This window comes from Silene latifolia, chromosome 3 (assembly GCF_048544455.1).
Source record: "Silene latifolia isolate original U9 population chromosome 3, ASM4854445v1, whole genome shotgun sequence".
In the NCBI taxonomy this organism is placed as follows: Eukaryota; Viridiplantae; Streptophyta; class Magnoliopsida; order Caryophyllales; family Caryophyllaceae; genus Silene; species Silene latifolia.
The window spans coordinates 117,145,957-117,166,441 of NC_133528.1; the positions used below are offsets into that span (position 1 = coordinate 117,145,957).

Sequence of the window (20,485 nt, forward strand, 5' to 3'; positions counted from 1 at the left end):
AATAAAACAAGACGACATACCTTCTAATAACGTAACTTTGAATAATATACGCGCGATATTTAAACAATGTAATATGCATAGATGATTACTCAGATCTCAATAAACAATTATGGAATATAACGTAAACATATCTCATTAGCGAAATAAAATAATAAGAGCAAATATAAACCTCCAGATTATGAAGATTATAAATCCTTTTTTGCTAAAACGGATAAGGATAGATGAACGATAAAGATTATAAATCCCTCTTTGCTCAGACGGTTAAGACTCGTGCTGATAACGTCTTGTGAAATAAAGAGAGGAGAGAAGTGTAGAGAGAAGTTAGAGAGAATATAAGAGAGATAAAGTTGTATCTTATTCCATCCATTATGAGCGGATATAATATACCTATAATGAGAGTAGAGTTTCTTAAATACAATAACTCTAGAATATTCTAGGCTAAGGACAACCATATAATAATAATAATATTTCATAAATCTCATAAAATCTTTTCCAAGTATTTAAAAGTTGGGTTTATTAGTGAACTTAAGTCATGGGCCTACCTATATAATTATATATTTTTTTTTTAAGAATGTCTTAAATTGTTTTAGAACGCCACTTGAAAATACTAATTAGTAGTATTTACAAATTCTCAATTAAGACATCAAAAGTGTTTGTTTATGTACTCAAATGGGTGATATTTAACCTATTTTAATGTTAAAACGGATACTTCCGACTTAAAACTAATTTTGTATCATTGGGTATAAAACTAGTGTCATGGTATAGCCACAAGCTCACACAAGTCATTCCAATTCGGTGGCTTCCAATTTTGCTATCAGCGATACAGGAAACACGAGTATAAGAAGCAAGTGCTAACTTCACCGTGCAGCTATGAAATAATGGAAGTTAATACTCCTAATTAGTTACTTTTCCCTATATATGTACATTTTCAGAAAAGATTAATCAAAGAACTTCACTTCCAGGTTCGAATGGAGGTAAGTCGCCAAAAAATTGCACATTTTGTGATCTTCAACCGCTATATTCCCTACTTTCAGGTCATTTCCGTATACACTTGTTCAAAATTTCTCACATAACCTATGAAAATGACTTGAAAGAAGAGTGTAACCAATTGTATGAACAAACTAATAATCAGTCTTGGTGGCCAGAGTTTTACTCCCTAATTAATTACTAACTGAAGTTGTGTTCTTCACTCTCAATCTCGATGAAATTCATACTAGTCGCAACTGAAACTTGGGTGTTGAATGTGGCACAAACAGGGCGATGGTCAGAAAACTGATATTTTCTTGAGTCCTTACGTTCATAAGATAATGGGTGTATCCCATCTCCCTTCCATAATATCCGATCACACCTGCAATTTCAACCGTCTTAAGTCATTACATATTTGAAACACAGATATTATGGGAGCTGAAACTAGACGGGTATAATTACCAAGCTGGAGTTCTTTTTTTGCTCGCAGAAATGTTAATTTCTCCAAGATAAGTGTCCGAGTTGTAATAATACTTGTATGTTGGTGCAAATTTGATAGCTCCTTCTCTCCATCCTTTGAAAACTCTTCCTGCATCCCTCTCGATTTTCAGCTGTTAAATTAAATATATCATTATTATGATAAACTGCCTCACGTTTCACGGTTTCAATTTGACAAGTCGCCTACCTGATCCTTGTCGAACAGAGCTTCCCAGTCTCTCTTCTTCAAAAGCTTCAGGGTTTCAGTATGACTCAAAGCAATCCTGTAATTCAAGTCTCCTAGCCAAATAACCCGACTTTTTTCAAAACCGGCGTTAAAAATAGTGTACAAGGGTTAGTAATAATCAACAATTGAAATAAAAAGAAACCAATTCATCAAGAGGATAAACACTCACTCATGCTCCAATATTCGCTCAGGAACTCGACTATTTGGAACTTTGCATCTCCTTGGAAAATGAGTATTTTTAAGAGTTTCAGTAATGTCCAAATTTCTTTTGAGCTCGTCTCCTTCTTTCTCGCCTGATGCAAGGTGGCTGCAGATGAAGCAGAAGCTCGTAGAGTACAAAAGCATTCTCACTGAAATGCAACCCTGCTAGCAACATCGCATCATCGTAAGTCACATCTTTTCTTAGCTCTTAAAGTAGACATGAACTACTGAATTAGGCTTATATTATGTTATTCTGACTAGACTGCAAGTGTCCTATAAAAATATTTTCCGGGCCTAAAATCACGACATATAGCTGAAATGAAGTTTCCAATGATCAAATTGAATGTGATTTCTTATACAAATATTTCTGATTTTCCTCCGACTTGGCTTCTAGTGTTAGACGTAACATGGTGTCAAGTATCCGACAAGGCTAATTTGTCAAGTGTTTCATTTTTTCTTTTGGCCTAAAATGAAGGGCCGATGTTGTAGTCGAAATTTCAAAGTGGTGTGGAAGTAAAATATGATGAAACAAAGGTGTTACCTTGTTGCCTAAACCCATGATACCACGACTAATGAGACAAGTTTTCAAGTGGCTAATATGCTGGACAAGCTCCGTCTTCACCCAAACGGTCAGAAATATACCAACCATCTGCTTACTCACTATTAAACTGTACTTTCGGCTATGCCCGGGATAACTGATAACTTCTGAAAGTACAGGCCCATTAGGCGCATCATCATCTTCTGATGATATATCATCCTCGCTAACATTGCTTGGTTGACACCGGAAACATGAATCCCTATTATATCTTTTCCCCAGCTCGGATACACAGTTGCAAGACTTGAGTTTCGTTTTGCTCTCCGTCCTGAATTGCTTACTGACTGCTTTTAGTGAATTCTTTTGGAAGAAAAGGGGGCTAATTTGCGCTGAAGCTAACTTGGGACCCTTTTGTCCGTTGAGCTTTGGGTCTGTTAGAGAGGTTGGTTTTATCAAGGATTGGAGGTCGGTACGTCCATTAAGGGAGCGATTGATTAGAGTTAGCCACCTCACAGCTGGCTCATTGTCTTCTATTACAAGCACATTTCCAGCATTTAATGGCACAATCTCCTGAAAACTGATTCAAATAAGGTTAGGTTGTTGAAAACATTTCAAAATTTGACAAATAACGCTGAATCCAGTGTCGTACCCAGGATGTATGTATAGAGATGGATACACTAAGATTATTTTTTGTTAAATAATGGAGACAGGCACCCATCATTTCAAGACACTCTTTTTCTCCCTTGGACAAATTTGGAGGTTACAGAAAAAGGTAGACAGAAGCATCAGAGAAGAGGAAGATTCACCCCAAGATGTAGATATCTGAAGGATTATCACTCTGAAGAAAATCATCCAGATTAAGCCCACCATCAGGAGGCCTCCCTCCGACATTCCAAGTCGCTACAAAAGTCCTGATGATTCAATTACACACAACCAAATTGGAGAACATATATATCATTTTAGAAACATAAGACAAATAAACAAAGTATAGAGAAGATACTTAAAAAAGAAAGCTTTCAAGTACTTCAAGTTCTTGACAGTTTGAGCTGTCGCCATTTCGGTGTCAGGCTCAGTCAAGGAATCCTCTTCTGCATTTGCCAAAGTAAAAAAAGTGTATTTTAACGAGAATCGAAACAGAAATACGGAAAGAGAAGAAAGAATTTTAATGAAATGACAAATAACTTGTCATCTACAAAATGACTTTTGAGGAAAAGATATTAAACAAATCTTATTATAAATCTTATCCTACTTTAGAGTCTAATTGTATCTTAGTACCGAGTATATAGCAAAAACTTGGAACATCAACCTATCGAGCTTAGGAGATTATTTTCGACCTCCAAATGATGACATAAAATGTAATCACTTAACATTACAATGAATCAATACATACAACACTGGAAACAAATGTGATACTCACAAAATACAATGAACATCTAAGCACAAAAAAAAAAGAAAAAGCCAAAAGACGAAACAAGAAAACATGATGAAGAACTAACCAGAAGTATATTTGATGGGTTTTCGACTCCTTTCTTTAGCCGAAAACAGTCTGTAAATCAAAGACTGCAATGAAGAGGTCAAAAGAATGAGATGCAAGTTGTTGACAACATGTAAAGCTTATATCTGGAAGGACACCAAATTTGGTCGGAATTTTGTAGGGAAATATCCAGGAAATCAGGAATTAACAAACATTACATACAAATGTCACAAGTTATAAAATATTTGATTCCATGTGATCAATAGAAATAGAATAGTTAATCAACAATATCCATAAAAGTAATACAACAACAACAACAACAACATAGCCTTAATCCCAAAATGATTTGGGGTCGGCGGATATGAATCATCCTTTAGAACCGTCCCTGCTTGAACGCACACCTTAAAATGCGAATATAAAAGGGAAAAATGAAAAAGAAAAGGGAGAGCGAAAATGTAATAATGGAAAAAAAAAAGTTTAAATGAATTAAGTATATTTAAAAGAAAGTAAATTTGATCATACATACCTTATTTTTCCTATCTTCATCAAATTTCAATCCCATCTTAAGACCATCAATGATTTGGTATACTGCCTTAGCCCAGAATCTCCAAATGGACCAAACCCCGTAAACTGTACAAAATTAGAGCACCAGAGACACTTGAGAGACCGTTTTAGGCGTACAACGACCTCATTTCAGTAACTGTACTGTGTTGTAGGCATAAAGACGGTTTTACATAAAACTAACAAAACAAAAACAAAGCACCAATGTATAGCTACACATACAAATCCCCTGGGTTATGGTCAATAAAACAGTAGTAGTATGAAGCATGCAGAAGAATTATTGAAAAATGGAGAATTTATATTAGTAAAAAGAAGAAAAGAAAAGAAAAGCCCTAAAAACAACGTGAAATGAGTTGAACAACAATTTGAAATAAATTCCCTTTATGGAGACAGTCAACATACATACCAGCCATGAATAATGAATAATGAAAATTCCAAGAGAAAATACTACTTGGGAAAATGCAAAAATGAGACAACGTTAGAAAATATATACGAGTACTGTATATATATACTAAACAGGGTTGTACGACTAACTTTAATGATGCTTGTGTTGCAAAGCAAAGAAAGGTATCGAAAAAACATGCCAAAAAGAGAGAAATGCAATAAAACAAGTGAGTAAGTGAGCAACTTATTACAAGTAGAAAAAAGATGAATTTTTTAAGCAAAGAAATGGTCTAATTATACATGGATAACCAAACCAAACCTTACCTTCATGCCATGGATTCTCTACATGGCTATAACTCTTTGTTTGCATGTGAGACTCTGATGTCATGTCTTGCTTCTTGTTATTTATATTCGTCTTTTTTTGGGCAACAAACTACTGCCAAAATAAGGAAACAATAAGTCTTACGATTTTAAATTATATATATATATATGGACTACTTCTGATTATGAATTATAGAGGTTAGTACCAGAAGTTATAAAATGGCATTCGACTAAAATGTCCAAATTGACTTAGTCACCCGACTTCTTGAGTTGTCAATGATCTAATCCGAACTTGACCCGACCCAACCTGTTATACTGCAACTATTGACCCAACCCAACAATGACTAACTAATCCCAACTCGACCTGATTATCAATTTGACCCGACAGGCCGACAAAACTCAAACTCAAAATGAATCATCACATATTCACAATAGCCAAACTAGGACCCCTCGGCCTAAATCATATTGGAAGTTCAGAAAATGTTTTTGGTTGTGTTTTGTTCATTTGGGCACATTCAGTCTTTAAAGTTGTTTTTGGTGGAAAAAATAAAGCATGTTCGAACAAGTTCGCAGCAGATCTAGTAACTCACATATGGACAATAGTACACCACCATACGGCCATAGTGCCATACCTCCTAATCCTATGCACATGCATAAAGGGTCGTATATAATTCACTTTAACTTCTAAGAAAATATAAACTAATCGCCTAAATAACCAAAACCATACAACATCCTACACGTACATTATGCAGCAACGAACAAAACAAGTGAACAACACCAATAATTACAAAGGAACATGAACATGATCCATACAATGTCGGGATTAAAACTCATGGACAACATCAGGTACATGACCATGCACCCTAAGACGATATATGCACGTATGTGTTGGACTTCCATGGTTCGACCTCAACTCCAATCTAACGGTATCAATCACAATCGATTCTGCGCTATTCAAGGTGTTAAAAGTTTGGGCATTGCTCTTCTCCAAATCATATCTCAACTCTCCAACAAGTGCCTTTTCGTTATCAACATTTGAGTCCATGTCTACAGCTTGTTCGCCGTGTAGCCAGCCAAAGACCCGGAAATCTTTCGGAGCACTTGATTGATCATAAGCCACATTCTGTATATTATCAAGTAAGCAAGTATATCAGAACAAAGCGAAAAGGCTCCTTTAAAGCTGTCTTACGAGTTACGATAAGATAGTGTAAAATCATCGTCCAAATAAGGTAACAGTTAATTCCAAAATCGAAAAGTTAGTATAAGCAAATCACGGGGTTACATTAGCATTTAGTATAAGGCGTTTCTATAGAAGTATAGGATGATTTGTAATACAGGAAGACCTTTTTAAGACTCTAACCACAAGCACATCAAACAGGACCATGTAGAAAGACTATTGTTCACAACTCAAACAGTTGGCAGGGCAGCCACAGATTAGCAAGCTACTAAGAGAGACGTAGACGAAATGATGAAGGGAATAGACTATGGTAGAATAGACAGTACTACTTAATATGAAGCCCAAGTTAATAAAAATGCATCTGGGCGAGGGTAAGTTTACATGTCTGAGATCATGTTCAATAACCTTTTAAAAATTTCAAAAATTTTATCATAGGTACATCAATGAATTTTTTTTAATAGAGGCAGAATAATTTCTAATAGTACACTTTTAATTTTAAATCACTACTTTCAGATGTTAATACGAAGACATAATAATTCTTTAAATTTGATAAAATGTCCCGTAAATTCAAAGTAGTCTTTTGCTACCTCCTATCATGTACACCATAATCAAATAACTTGAAAGCACATCACAAGTTCGCAACCCTTCAAAAATCATAATTAAAGAGGATCCTTTAGACCATTACTAAGTACGAATTACTGCCTCCGTCCCACTCATTAGTTCACCTTTTTAGTGTTCGAGGGGTAAAATAATCAAAGGTAAACAAATGATTTGGGCGGAGGGAGTATATAGTAGTATATGCTATTGTTTGCTGTAGCTTAGTATGAGTGTATGACACGAATAAGGCAGGCAATTTAGCAGCAGCAAAGCTCATAACAAGGGATAGTCTGGTACTCTTCCTATGGCTAGCAATATGTCGATATATCTTACGTAGCAGATCAACATTTAAAATAGTGTTGCCAGCAGTTAAACACATCCCCCTGATCACCTTGTAGATTAAACAGACTAGCTCTCTCAGTAGTCAGTCCAGCGATTCTTTCAATAATTTAGGTGCACTGTGAGGAAAGCTTGTCACAACCTGAAAAGGGCAGAGTCGACTGTCGAAATGTTCCTAAGCTACATGTTCATCCACAGGAAACATAACACCAAAAGCTCAAACAAAAGCAGCAAAATGTACCTTAGCAACATGTTCTAGTGTGACGGCCTCAGGAACAATAGCAGTTCTGAGACGAATTTCAACAAACCCACTACTACCCTTAAGAGCAAAACACATCCCTGGCTCTCCAAAACTAGGTCTTAACATTCTAACCGCACTCTCATGAACCCCTTCCCTCGATCCACCAAACCATTTCCCTTTTCCAGCCATTAAAGGCTCAGAATGCCTCACAACCCTCGCCCCACCACTCGCTAAAGCATAATCTACCCGCCCTACCCCATCAGCAGCATGTTTCTCGATCTCCTTCTCGACAATCTCCCTTGCCAAACCCCTTACATCATCCAAACTCACATCCGTCGCCTCCCCACTTCCACCATTCCCACTCACCAACTCATCATACATTCTAATCACATCATCTTTTGACACAAACCCCTTCGAAACCTCCCTTAATTCCCTCAATTCTACCTCCAAATCCTCATACTTTCCCCCAAATTCATCTAATTTCACCTCAATTTTATCCTCAACCCTCCTCCCAATCTCTCTCCTTAAATTCCCAACCTCGCTCTCAATCTTCTTCTCCACAACCCCTAACTCCACCTCAACCATTTTCGACGTCGATTTCATCGAGGCCTCCACACTCGCAATTCTCCCTTCCAAATCCGAAAACCCAACATTACCCCCACCTACATCATCACTACCCCCCAACTTCCTTACCAATTGGAGTAACCCTAATACCATAATCACCAATAAAACATTTTTTACCACCACATTGAATATCCTCTTCCAGCGTGGTTTGGAGTGTTTACGGGTTCGAGTTCGGGTTTGGGGGAATTGAGAGGGGTTTTTAGTAGCGGTAGTGGCGTTAACAATGTCGATTGATTGTTTGATGTCACTGATTGTAGGTGAAGGACGGTGGCGGGAGTTTGTCGTCGCAGAAATTGCCGATGTTGACATGGGAATGAAGGTAATTGAAGAGCGATTGGAGTTGATTGAATCAAATGTGAAGAAATTGGATTGAATAGATTTGTGATGATGTAACAAGGAAAGAAAAAGACAACCCTAGTGATAAAAAACTGAAATTTGAATTTGTGTGGGAGGGAAATTGGAAGTTGGGGTGCGACTGTGCCGATGTTTGTTTATGTGAGAAAGTGAGTAAAAGACAGTGAGGAAGTTGGAGCCTAGTGTCACGTCCTAATTCCTCAGGTGGGGAATAGACGTGCGTCACTCGTGTTTAGGGATGGCAATGGATAGAATCTGGATAGTATTCTATAAGATCCAAATCCGGTCCATATTTACAGGATCTGAAATTCTCATATCCATATCCGATCCACAGGATCTGGACTGGATCGGATTCTATCCTGATAGTCAAAGAAAAACTCCCTTTTAAAAATTGAAAATATTAATTTTTGAATTTTATTGCGATGTAATCTAATATTTTTCTATATTAGATAAAAATAATGAAGTTAAAATTTTAAAAACATAAAAATAAAGTCTTATGAAATTATAATAACACTAAAAAAATATTTCTTTTAACCGAAAAATGTTAATTAGAAAAAATCATGATTTGATTTATGAAAATATATTAGAAAAACAAAGCATATAGTTTTATTATTTGTTTAACTTAACTTATTGTTTAAGAAAATGAAATAAAAATGGATCTAAGGGTAGGATATGGATCTCGACCCTACGATCCATTTCCATATCCTTATCCACTGGATCTAAGATATTGCGATCCATATCCGGTCCGTAGGATCTGGATCCCAGGATCTGGGCAGGATCTGGATTCCATTGTCATCCCTGCTCATGCCAAAACACACAACTTGGTGCGAGTTTCGAGAATATATAGAGAACATAGCAAAGTACAAGAGTAGTGTAGCGGAAAGATTGAATATTATTGATAACTTACAAGAGTTTGTACAATGCTTTTATAATGCGGAAATAAAGATTACAATATTGAAGGTTGTGTGAATATTTGTGTGTGCTTGTGAATTATCTTAATTATGGTAAATGATGGCATAAGGCCTCTATTTATAGGCGCCGATAAGTGGCGGTTGGGATGAATAGGAGCGTACTTGTTCCTCTTGGTGAAGGGCGTCCAAATGGGTTGTAGGGAACGCCTTGGGAAATGGCGGCAAAGAGAGGGCGAGTGATCCATTGTGTCTCCTTGGGTTTTGGTGCCAAAATGGATGGGTAAGGGGGATGTATTTGGTGGTGTGAGAGGGGGAAAGGATAAGGATGAATAAGGGGGATGTATGGTAGTTATTTAGAGGGGGGGGGGGGGGGAAGGTATATGGACAAGGGACTTAATACATGGCCCTTGGTCACATCTCTTGGCATAATCGCATCTTCTCGACATATACGGACTTGTGGACTTCATAATAGCTTGTCCAGCTAACCTCAACTAGGAGTGAGCTGCCTCAACTAAGAGTGAGCTGAGTACACTTGAGTGAGCTGGAGTGAACTATTGTTGAGCTGCCCGAAGCTAGTATAGACTTTGTATGTGGTTTTACTCTTTATGTGAGCTACCATAAGCCTCCTTAACGCATCACGGAAGCTTAAAATAAGCGAACCGTGACATTCTCCCTCACTAGAGCGGTTGACGTCCTCGTCAACCCCTAGTATGGCGTGACCATATCCATAGATAGCATGTTTATTCGGCTTCTCATGGCCACACCTTTCACCAAGGTTAAGGTTTGTTTGAGGTTAACCCTTGGACTTTGTTTACGATCCTCTTGTTGGTTTGCCAAGGGGTGTCTTCCTTGTTGTTCTTGATTCTTACGTTCGTGCTTGAACTTGGACCGTTGATTAATACTTGTACTTCCACGTGACTTGTTGTAACACCCCGATTTATGAAGGAGCCTTTAGCAAGACATTCCCTAATAAACCGGACTGTTACCATCTCGGTTTCCCGAGGTAGTGAATAACAAATTAAACTCCAAAGCAAAATATATAATTACTTTAACTTAATTATTACAAAACCTCTTTTACATCAAATTACAAGGAACTAACATAAATGAAAGTGAAAGTCTTCTAAATGATGATCTAGCTACTAAGTCTTCTGATCCAGTGTCTCACGCCCATCAAGCTCCCAGCCTATCTCATAAACCTGTCAAGCCTGCTCCCCAATATTTGGATCGTCACAGGTGTTCACGAACACACAGGGTCAACCACGAGGTTGAGTAGGGAATACCATGAAACAACAAAATATGATATGCATGCTCCTCCGTCACCTCCATCTCCATCTCAACTCATATCTCATAACCCGGAACACCCAGCCATACCGATCCCCGGTAGACTATATATCGACCGTAGCCGATCCGCCACTCCTTGGTGAGGACACCAGGGCAAGTCCTGCAGAACCCACCTGGGCCTTATCACAACATCATCTTCACCACACCACATCACCACAACATCCTCCATCTCCAATGCATATGAATGCTCAAAAGAAATTAACGCAACACAATATATATATCTTTGAACTGATCAATCATAAAATCATGCCGGTTACCAAATGTTGTGATAACATACTCAATACGATCAATTCAGTCAATCACCTTCCAGTATATGAATCATAACGTAAATCAACAGCCACGGAGCAAGTCAACGTTCACAGTTTGGTCATACGAAACACAAACAAGTCAACACAATTCAACATCAACGATAATAAGTCAAGTGTATTTCCCTACCTTTTCGCAATCCAAGCACACACAAGCAATCACTTATGATCCTTCACTTATCCATCACGAAATAGGATGAGAATAGGCTGAGAAATCGCCTCGCAATTCCTCACGCGACTCCCTTCACACACGGCTCCCTCTTCTCTCTTTTCTCTCTTTTCTCATGGTTAAAATGAATATGGTGATAGGGAGATTAGGGTTTGGTTAGATGGGTTATACATATAGGATAGGTGCTATTAAGACGATACGGGCCTAGCCTAGTTAGATTAATTAAACCCCGAGTCACATAATTACTCGAGTCACAAATACACTACACGACCCAGCTGGTAACTCGGCCTAATATAATATCATATTAAAATACCGGGTATTACACTTGTGCTCGGTTTTCCCATACTTTGTCCTTCTTTTGCTTTTGCTTTTCCTTTCACTGTTGTCCGTTTATGGATTCTTTTGGCAACTGGGCAGGCTCTTACGAAATGATTGCCTCCACACCCGAAACATTTGCTATACTTTGGTCCTTTCTTCTTCTCAGACTTCTCTTTTTCTTGTATGAAGTCCTTCTTCTCCTCGGGCTTCCTCCCTTTCTGGAGATCTTTCGTTTCTTTGGGCTTCCTTTCTTTAGGAATTCGCATTACTTCTTTTTGGAATTTTATTACTTTTCCACTCGAGGTGTGCCCAGAATTACCTCTAATGGACGGGTCTCTTGTCGTAACAAGTCGACAAGAGATCCGTGTTGGGCCATCTCTTCGTTTATGCTGATGTCGAAGGATCGTTGTTTGACGTTGAGAATGAGTAGACTTGGGGTCCATCTCCAAGATCCTACTGTTCTTAATAATTCAGCACCAAGTAATACTTCGTCAATTTCGACATCAGCAATCATAAAATCGGCCACTTCTTGCCAATCTCCGAGTTGAATAGGCACATCATAGGTCATGCAACGTTCTAGATGTTCCAAATGTCCTTCTGGTTTGACGGTAGTCTTGACATAGGAGTAACGAATACAATCTTGTGCGGCCCTTTTGATGGTAAGGACGTTGTGCAACGACCTTGGATCCATTGATATTTTGGCCTCCACATTTTGAACTTTCCCTTGAGTCGTCCACAGGTAATTGAATGGTAAAACCTGACTTACTTCTAAGGACGTCTCGAGGATCGGTGCTTCTTCATTGATTTGTCCTTGTGTTGTATCTAGGACCGGTGGTGGTTGGACATTGCTTCCTTCAACTTTCATCTCATTGACCTCGGCTTTGGCTTTCCCAACCTCTTATGTACCCAAGTCTCCAAATTATGAATCCTCGACGACGGTTGTCTTTCTTAACTTTTGATTGATCATTTTGAGTAACTTCTTCTGCACGGGACACTCATGTAGGTAGTGAGGCCCTTGACATACAAAACATTCATCTTTAGGTACATCCTTGTAATCCTATTCGGGGCTTCCAAATGACCCCTCTTCTTCTGGACCGTCGGTTGTCCATCGCGATGCCTGTTGCGAGGTTGAACCTTCCGTGGATACGTTCTTGTTTGAACGCCCCATTCTCCCTGAAGTCTCGGTCGCTCATTGTGTTGACAAACTACGATTCTTACTTTTCTGTGCTTTACCTGAAACCAGAGGTATCCATAAGTGGCCTTCAATCATAACGGCCTTATTCCCTACAAATGTGACTGGCGCTACGGCTCGGATGAATTCTAACCCCAAAACATAGGCATGGTCATCCATTGTTACCACGGTAAAATCCACCGGTCCTTCCCAATCCCCGACGCGGATTGGTACTCCATTGGCGGTTCCATGGATGGGTATAGATGAGGAGTTCACGGCCTTCATGGTGTCGGATTCTTTGCCATACTTAATGCCCAATCTCGTGGCTACTTCCTTGGTCATGAAGTTATGAGACGCACCAGTGTCAAGCAGAGAGACAATGGGCATGTCACTTATGCTTGCTTCAACGAACATTAAATCATTGTCCTTGGTAGGCATGCGACCTTCCTTAGGTGTTGATCTTTTGCGTACACCGGCGTCCCAGCGTGCTCCAGACATTCCCTTTGGTTCCTTGGACATGTTGTTGACCAAACGAAGCGCTCCTACACAGGCTTCGTAACCGGACTCATCGTCCTTGTCCACATACGCATTAGCCATGGCGTTCAGATTCCGCTTGCTTGGGCAATTACGGATGAAGTGTAAACCTTCACACAGGAAACAATTAGATTATCCCCTCCCTGCATTGGACTTCTCCTTGGACTTGCCCTTATCACGGTCCATGGAGTCAAATGAAGTCCTCCCATTATCTAGCTTTGAACGATCTGAGGTATTTCTTCCTCCACCGTTCCCAAATGAATTCTTTAAGAAACCTTTCTTTGGTTGACTCGAATTCTCATATAGTGACTCGGCAACAGCAATAGCGTCACTCAAGGTTTTCACACCCCTACACTTGAGTTCTTGCTCGGCCCAATGTTGAAGACCATCCATGAAATAGAGAAGAGATAGTTGTTCGGGCATACCTTCTACTTCAAGTAGGAGGGTAGTGAATTGCTTTACATACTCTCGAATAGATCCCGATTGTTTCAAATTTCTTAACTTCTTTTATGCGAGTTCGGTGGCATTCTCTGGATAGAATTGCTTTTTGAAATATGCCTTGAACTCGTCCCATGTACTTATAGTACATGCATCCCTTTGGATGTCGATCTCTCTTCTCCTCCACCATAATATTGCGTCTTCGGTTAGGTACAACATTTTAATGCCTATTTTTGCTGTCTCGTCCGTTATAAGGACGTTCTGGAAATAGCGTTCATATTCCACAGAAAATTGTCGATCTCCTTGGAGTCTCGCTCGCCACTATACTTGGGCGGCTCATGGATTTTCACCCTTGGGGTGTCTGCCCTTCCCGCGCCTTCAGTTCTCCTATCACGGAGAGAAACAACTTCGGCCCTCAAATCGCCAACAATATTCATGAGATTGTTGATCATACCAATTGCTTCGGTCACTTGGGGATTTGGCCTATCTTCTTCCAAGAATGCAAGTCTGCCGTTGACTTGCAACATGGCTTCACGACAAGCGCCAATTTCGCCCTCTATTTTTCCAAAGCGCGCCTCAGTTGCTGCTTTCGTATTCTTGGCCTTTTCGGCTGTAGGGTTAACTTTCACTCCCGACATTCTTTTGGTAGTGATATCAAAATAACTTGATGAAAATGAGGTGTGATTTTGATGCAAACCTTATTCTTGTAATCATGTTACTTGGCGTAAACTTGGTTTTGGATTCCACGTTTACTTGATGCAGAGTTTGCATGAGTTTGGTGTAAAACTGGCTCTGATACCACATGTCACGTCCTAATTCCTCGGGTGGGGAATAGACGTGCGCCACTTGTGCCAAGACACACGATTTGGTGCGAGTCAGGCCTTTGAATCGATATCACTCGAGAATATAAAGAGAAAATAGCAAAGTACAAGAGTAGTACAGCAGAAAGATTGAGTATTATTGATAACTTACAAGAGTTTGTACAATGCTTTTATAATGCGGAAATAAAGATTACAATATCGAAGGTTGTGTGAATAGTTGTGTGTGTTTGTAAATTATCTGAATTATGGAAGATGATGGCCTAAGGCCTCTATTTATAGGCTCCAATAAGTGGCGGTTGGGGCGAATAGGAGCGTCCTTGTTCCTCTTGGTGAAGGGCGTCCAAATGGGATGTATGGAACGAAGGGTTCCGACCTTTGTTCCCCTTGGGAAATGGCGGTAAAGAGAGGGAGAGTGATCCATTGTGTCTCCTTGGGTTTTGGCGCCAAAATGGATGGGTAAGGGGGATGTATTTGGTGGTGTGAGATAGGGAAAGGATAAGGATGAATAAAGGGGATGTATCACTATGCCTATAACACCCCCATTTATTTAGGAGCCTTTAGCAAGACATTCCCAATAAATAGGAATGTTACCATCTCGGTTGCCCGAGGTAAATGATACAAATTAAAAAAAACCAAAGTACTTTAATAACTTTAACTGAAATAACGGTTTTATTACATTACCAACCGATTAAATTTAAACCTTTACATTACAATTTACTACGCAGCGAAAAACATAAATAAAGTTGTATAAGTCAACTAAGTGATCTAGACAGCAACTATGGTCAAAGTCGAGCTCACGTCCCAATGCTCCCAAATCAGCTAATCTTAAGCACCTACAAGTCTGCTCCCCATTTATGGTTCATCACAGGTGTTCACGAATACACTGTCAACCACGAGGTTGAGTAGGATAACAATCTCGAGACAGATAATATAAATAGTATAAAGATTCAAACACAATTGCCAAATCAACTACTCTCCCAATACACCACCACACGAAGGTATTAAACGGTGTTAGCCAGAATAAATCTGAAATACGTCACTCGAAGGCTCTTACCACGACGTCTGCCAAGATAACCACAAAAACCATTGCAATGCTATGCCAAAGTATGCAACCTCAATAATAATCTACATCACCACGAAGGGATGTCTGCCAGTATTAAACTGAATAACCAATGCAATAACAATAATCATCCATCATGAATAAACCAACCAGCCAAAAGCTTAAATCCATCCAACATATATTCCAACACAAAATGTCATACAAATAACGGATATACAATAAAGTATTCAGTTGAGTAGTTATCCTACCTGGCAAGCAGTTCCAATTAAGCAGCTCAAAGCGATCCAATTAATTAAAGTAACCGAACCCGATTATAATTCCTTCACAATCGTCACCTTACATAATTATTATAACTTGATTATTTATTATTCAATTCATTATATTAATTTATTCCATTATAATTTAATTATATTAATTATTTCTCGTACAAATTATTATTACGTAAAAACCCGTCTTAAAGATTAAACAAGTCAACCCACAAACCAATACCCAAAACCCACGTAAAACAAACTCAATTACACACCCATATACACGCTTTTTCTGTGTGTGTCTTTGCTGGTCCATCGCACTGTCAAAACGCAGTGAAAACTCAACTAACGTTCCCGACTTGCTCTCAAATCTCTTAAAAAAAACTATTTTTGCTCTCTGATCTTTGGGTTGTCCTCATAACACCCCCCATATCTAGGTCCCTACAATGTGCCATAATCCACTGCTTCCTTTTAGCGTACATTTCTTTAAACCAATCAATGTTATTAACCGTGTGTTCTCTGCCTATTTCTTCCCATTTTGCATTGAACTCTGCCGCTTCAATGTCTTCATCCCATATTATGGCATTCAATTTCTTTACAAATTCAGAATACTCTTCTCTTGTCACTCCATACTTGCTTGGCACTTTGTTCATGATATGCCACATACAATATCGGTGGCGAGCTGTCTTGAACACGAAGGGTACCGCTTTAAGAATACCAGGATCCTGATCGGTGATAATATACTTAGGCTCCTTCCCACCCATCGCAGCCAAAAAATGGGTGAAAACCCATTTAAACGAGTCTGCTTCTTCATGAGCAACCATCGCTCCACATAAAGTGACTGATTGTTTATGGTGATCTACCCCGGTGAAAGGTGTGAAGGCCATATCATACTTATTGGTGGAATACGTCGGATCGAACGACACTGCATCACCAAAAACTGAGTAGTTCCTTCTAGCGATTCCGTCGGCCCATATAGCTTTACTAAGGCTACCGTCAGAATCAACATCATAGTCAAAGAAGAACCCTGGCCTATTAACAACCATTTCCTTAAAGTGGTCCATGAACATCTGACCGTCCCGTTCATGAATGTAGCATTTCACATCTCTGTGAAAGTTCTTAAAATCATTTAAGCTAGCTCAAATGTTTTCAAACCCATTAACATGCTCCTTCAGAATTTTGTAAGTCTTCGTTGCTCCTATCTTCAGCTGTTAATTAATGACAATCTTTTAGATATATTTGAAAGTGTAACTTTAACCGCTCATATAGTAATTGTAATAAACAAAAGTGTAATTCCAACGACTCAATGAAAGTGTAATTCTAACCAACAAAACTATAAATTTAGGAAGGCAAAGGCTAACTTCAGCAAACCTAGAATACTCACCCTTGAATTATAAAGGATTATCATTTTGTGATAATCTGTTATGTTGCATACCAACTTTTGAAACTCTCTATCTCTGGCTGATATGAGTTCATGGTTGTGGCCACTATGGAATCTGTCAATTAATAATTCTTCATTCCTCATAAACAGCCTAATCCTCGCTTTGTACCCAACGCGCCCGACTTTGTGTCTCTTACCTGACTCCTGGCGGCCACTACACTCCATTTGTCCCTTACGTTTGAACCCCTCTCGGTTGCAAACCAACAGTTTAGATTTTATTTCCCCGCTACGCCATCTCTTTGTCGTGTACTTTCGCACATCAAAATCACAAGCAACAGCATAAATCCTATAAAATGTCACTGCCTCCTCTATTTCCAAAAATTCCTGACCAACATAGGGGGTGAACTTTTCTTCAACGTCCCTGCAAAATTCTTCCTCATTCGGGTTTCGTTTTCCATTGTGCTCAATATTATCTATCAATAGTCCAATGATTATCAATTGTATTCATAACATGTTAAAGTAACCCATGTATTTGTTAAAATTATACCTTCGTTAGAATTACCCCTTCGATTTTTAAAATTACACTTTCGTCTGTTAGAATTATACTTTTTACTATTACAATTACAGTTTTAAAACTTACAGCTTTTGTCTGTTAAAATTACACTTTTGGTTGTTAAAATTACACTTTCGTCTGTTAGAATTATACTTTTTACAATTACAATTACAGTTTCAAAAATTACACTTTTGATTTTCAAAATTACACTTACAGTTTCAAGAATTATATGTAACACCCCCTCATACCAAGGTGCCTTACTAGGACCACCCTACCATGAAGGTGCGTTGCCATCTCGGATACCCGAGGTTAGTACATATCAAAAGCGTCTGAACTGAGCACATTTATTAAAGTAATGTAAAATGCAAGGTTTACAATATCCGAAATCCAATACTGTCTAATGAAATACAACTCCAAAGTCTTACTAATAAAAGAAAACTCGCTAAGACTCAGACAGTGATGCTATGACTCGTGGTGGCAATCCTCCCAACGAAATCCCCAAGCTCTCACTAGCAAAACCTGTCAAGCCTGCTCACCATCCCCGAATGGATCACCGCAGATTACACAGACAACAACGGGGTCAGTATTATGCAACAACAAGACAAACAAATGCAATACTCGTCTGATCATCGTCAACTCCCAATCACCCTGTCTCACATAGTAACCGACTACACACTAAAGTGCGTAGCCCTGCCAGATTACCCATCGCAACAGGTAATCCTCGCCGCCAGTGGGTGACCGCAGCCGATCCCACCTAGTCCAGCTCCTCAACGAGCGACAATACTCCCTGTCCCTTAATGTGCACATCCCCTCCCGTGGCGGGTTCCACGGAGGGCGAACTAGGGTGTGAAGCCACTCCCGCAAGTGACTCCACCACAATCATATTCACATGACATTACTGTCATCTCAATCCCCTCACACCAACACTGTCACAACAATCTCCATATAACGATGATCAATAGACAACGATAAATACAACAATATGTCATGTAAAGCACAGCAACTGAGTAGGGAAACCCTACCTTAGCAATCACAGCAGTTATGCAAGCACGGACAATCAAAAAGGCTCCTCTACGAAGTCTTCTCCTATACAATGATCACACAACACAATTACACTTTGTACTATTCCCGACATTCCCTTCCCATATAAATGTACAGTAACCCAAAAGATACAATAATTACAAAGATAGAACTTACCAACAATGCAACAAGAGTTTATACGGAAGAATCACCGCGAATTATCGACACAAGGATGCTACGAAATGCTCAAAGGGATGATTAGGGAATGATTTGGTTAGGATTAGGGCACGTAGAAATGTTAACTTATTTGTGAAAAGTGATATTAGAAACGACGCGGAATTATAAAATACCCTAATCATTCCTTAATCAAACCGTCGAAATATAACTTCGCAAACCAGGACACTCGGTCGAGTGTGACGACACTCGGCCGAGTGGCCTACACTCGGTCGAGTATTCACTATACTCGGCCGAGTGTTTCTCTCACAGAACCGAAATAACTCACACAAAGAGCACTACTCGGCCGAGTAGGCTCTACTCGGTCGAGTAGGCTCCAAAGGAAATCCGTAGTGTTACAATCTTTCCCCCTAAAAAGAACTTCGTCCCGAAGTTCACACTCAACTACACACAAACACAACACCACGACACAAGACTCTAACAAACACATGAGACAACTCCAAGGAACTACACAAGCATCACTACAAGTTACCCCAAACACATCTCCCGACACAAATCAACCAAAGCAAAGAAAACACAAAACACTATCGCGACCATCTCCTACCCCCTTAAAAAGACAACGGTTACGTCCCCGTAACCAAACATACCGATCAAAAGGCTAGGAAAACGGTCTCGCATAGCTTCCTCGGCTTCCCATGTGGCTTCCTCCACATTATGATTAGACCACAGAACTTTGAGTAAGACCGTCTCACCCGTCCGGGTCTTACGAACCTTGCGATCAAGAATCTCTTTTGGAATTTCGGCATATGATAAGGATTCATCAAGTTCGATGTTCTCCATCTCGAGGATGTGCGACGGATCACTCACATATTTCCGGAGTTGAGACACATGGAAAACATTGTGCACTCTATCCAAGGCTGGTGGTAGAGCTAACCTGTAGGCTACCTCGCCAACACGGTCCAGAATCTCATAAGGGCCTATAAACTTCTGGCTCAGCTTACCCTTCTTCCCAAACCTCATAACACCTCGCATAGGTGACACTTTCAAAAGCACTTTGTCACCTACCGCGAACTCGATGTCTCTGCGGTGCAAATCGGCGTAGCTCTTTTGACGATCTTGAGCTGCCCTCATCTTTTGGCGAATCAACTGGATTTGCTCAACCATATCCTGAACCAATCGTGGCCCTAGAACCACTTTGTCTCGGAACTATCATCCCAACAAACGGACTCCGGCATTTCCGGCCATACAAAGCTTCAAATGGTGCCATCCCAATGCTTGTATGATAGCTATTATTGTATGAAAACTCGATCAAATCAAGTCTGTCTTCCCAACTGCCTCCAAAGTCCATAACACATGCCCTTAGCATGTCTTCTAAGGTCTTGATGGTCCGTTCTGTTTGACCATCGGTTGCCGGATGAAAAGCTGTACTCATCTTCAGCGTTGTGCCCATCAACTCTTGCAGTTCTTGCCAAAACTTCGATATGAACCTTGCATCACGATCGGAAACAATATCTTTCGGAATTCCATGTAACCGAACCACATG

The 20,485-nt window shown here is 39.6% G+C and overlaps 2 protein-coding genes across 6 annotated transcripts; both read right to left on the reverse strand.

Moving 5' to 3' along the window:
• Nucleotides 1-756: 756 nt before the first annotated feature.
• Nucleotides 757-5,270, reverse strand: LOC141646245 (type I inositol polyphosphate 5-phosphatase 10-like). 5 transcript variants are annotated; one of them, XM_074454205.1, is made up of 10 exons: nucleotides 5,170-5,270; nucleotides 4,427-4,530; nucleotides 3,923-3,986; nucleotides 3,451-3,514; nucleotides 3,233-3,337; nucleotides 2,433-3,003; nucleotides 1,860-2,053; nucleotides 1,652-1,760; nucleotides 1,429-1,577; nucleotides 757-1,348 (listed from the first exon to the last, which is right to left on the reverse strand). In XM_074454205.1, exons 1-10 carry the CDS (start codon nucleotides 5,231-5,233, stop codon nucleotides 1,168-1,170), a joined length of 1,605 nt encoding a protein of 534 aa, XP_074310306.1. In that variant the 5' UTR covers nucleotides 5,234-5,270; the 3' UTR covers nucleotides 757-1,167. The 5 variants fall into 5 exon arrangements, with proteins under 5 accessions (XP_074310306.1, XP_074310309.1, XP_074310305.1 ...); XM_074454208.1 differs by having other exon boundaries at nucleotides 1,429-1,555; nucleotides 1,860-2,056; XM_074454204.1 differs by having other exon boundaries at nucleotides 1,860-2,056.
• Nucleotides 5,271-5,759: 489 nt separating this feature from the next.
• Nucleotides 5,760-8,577, reverse strand: LOC141647894 (SUN domain-containing protein 1-like). The gene is made up of 2 exons (XM_074456262.1): nucleotides 7,521-8,577; nucleotides 5,760-6,289 (listed from the first exon to the last, which is right to left on the reverse strand). The coding sequence occupies exons 1-2, from the start codon at nucleotides 8,451-8,453 to the stop codon at nucleotides 5,990-5,992; spliced, it is 1,233 nt and encodes a 410-aa protein (XP_074312363.1). The 5' UTR covers nucleotides 8,454-8,577; the 3' UTR covers nucleotides 5,760-5,989.
• Between the last annotated feature and the right edge of the window lie 11,908 nt (nucleotides 8,578-20,485).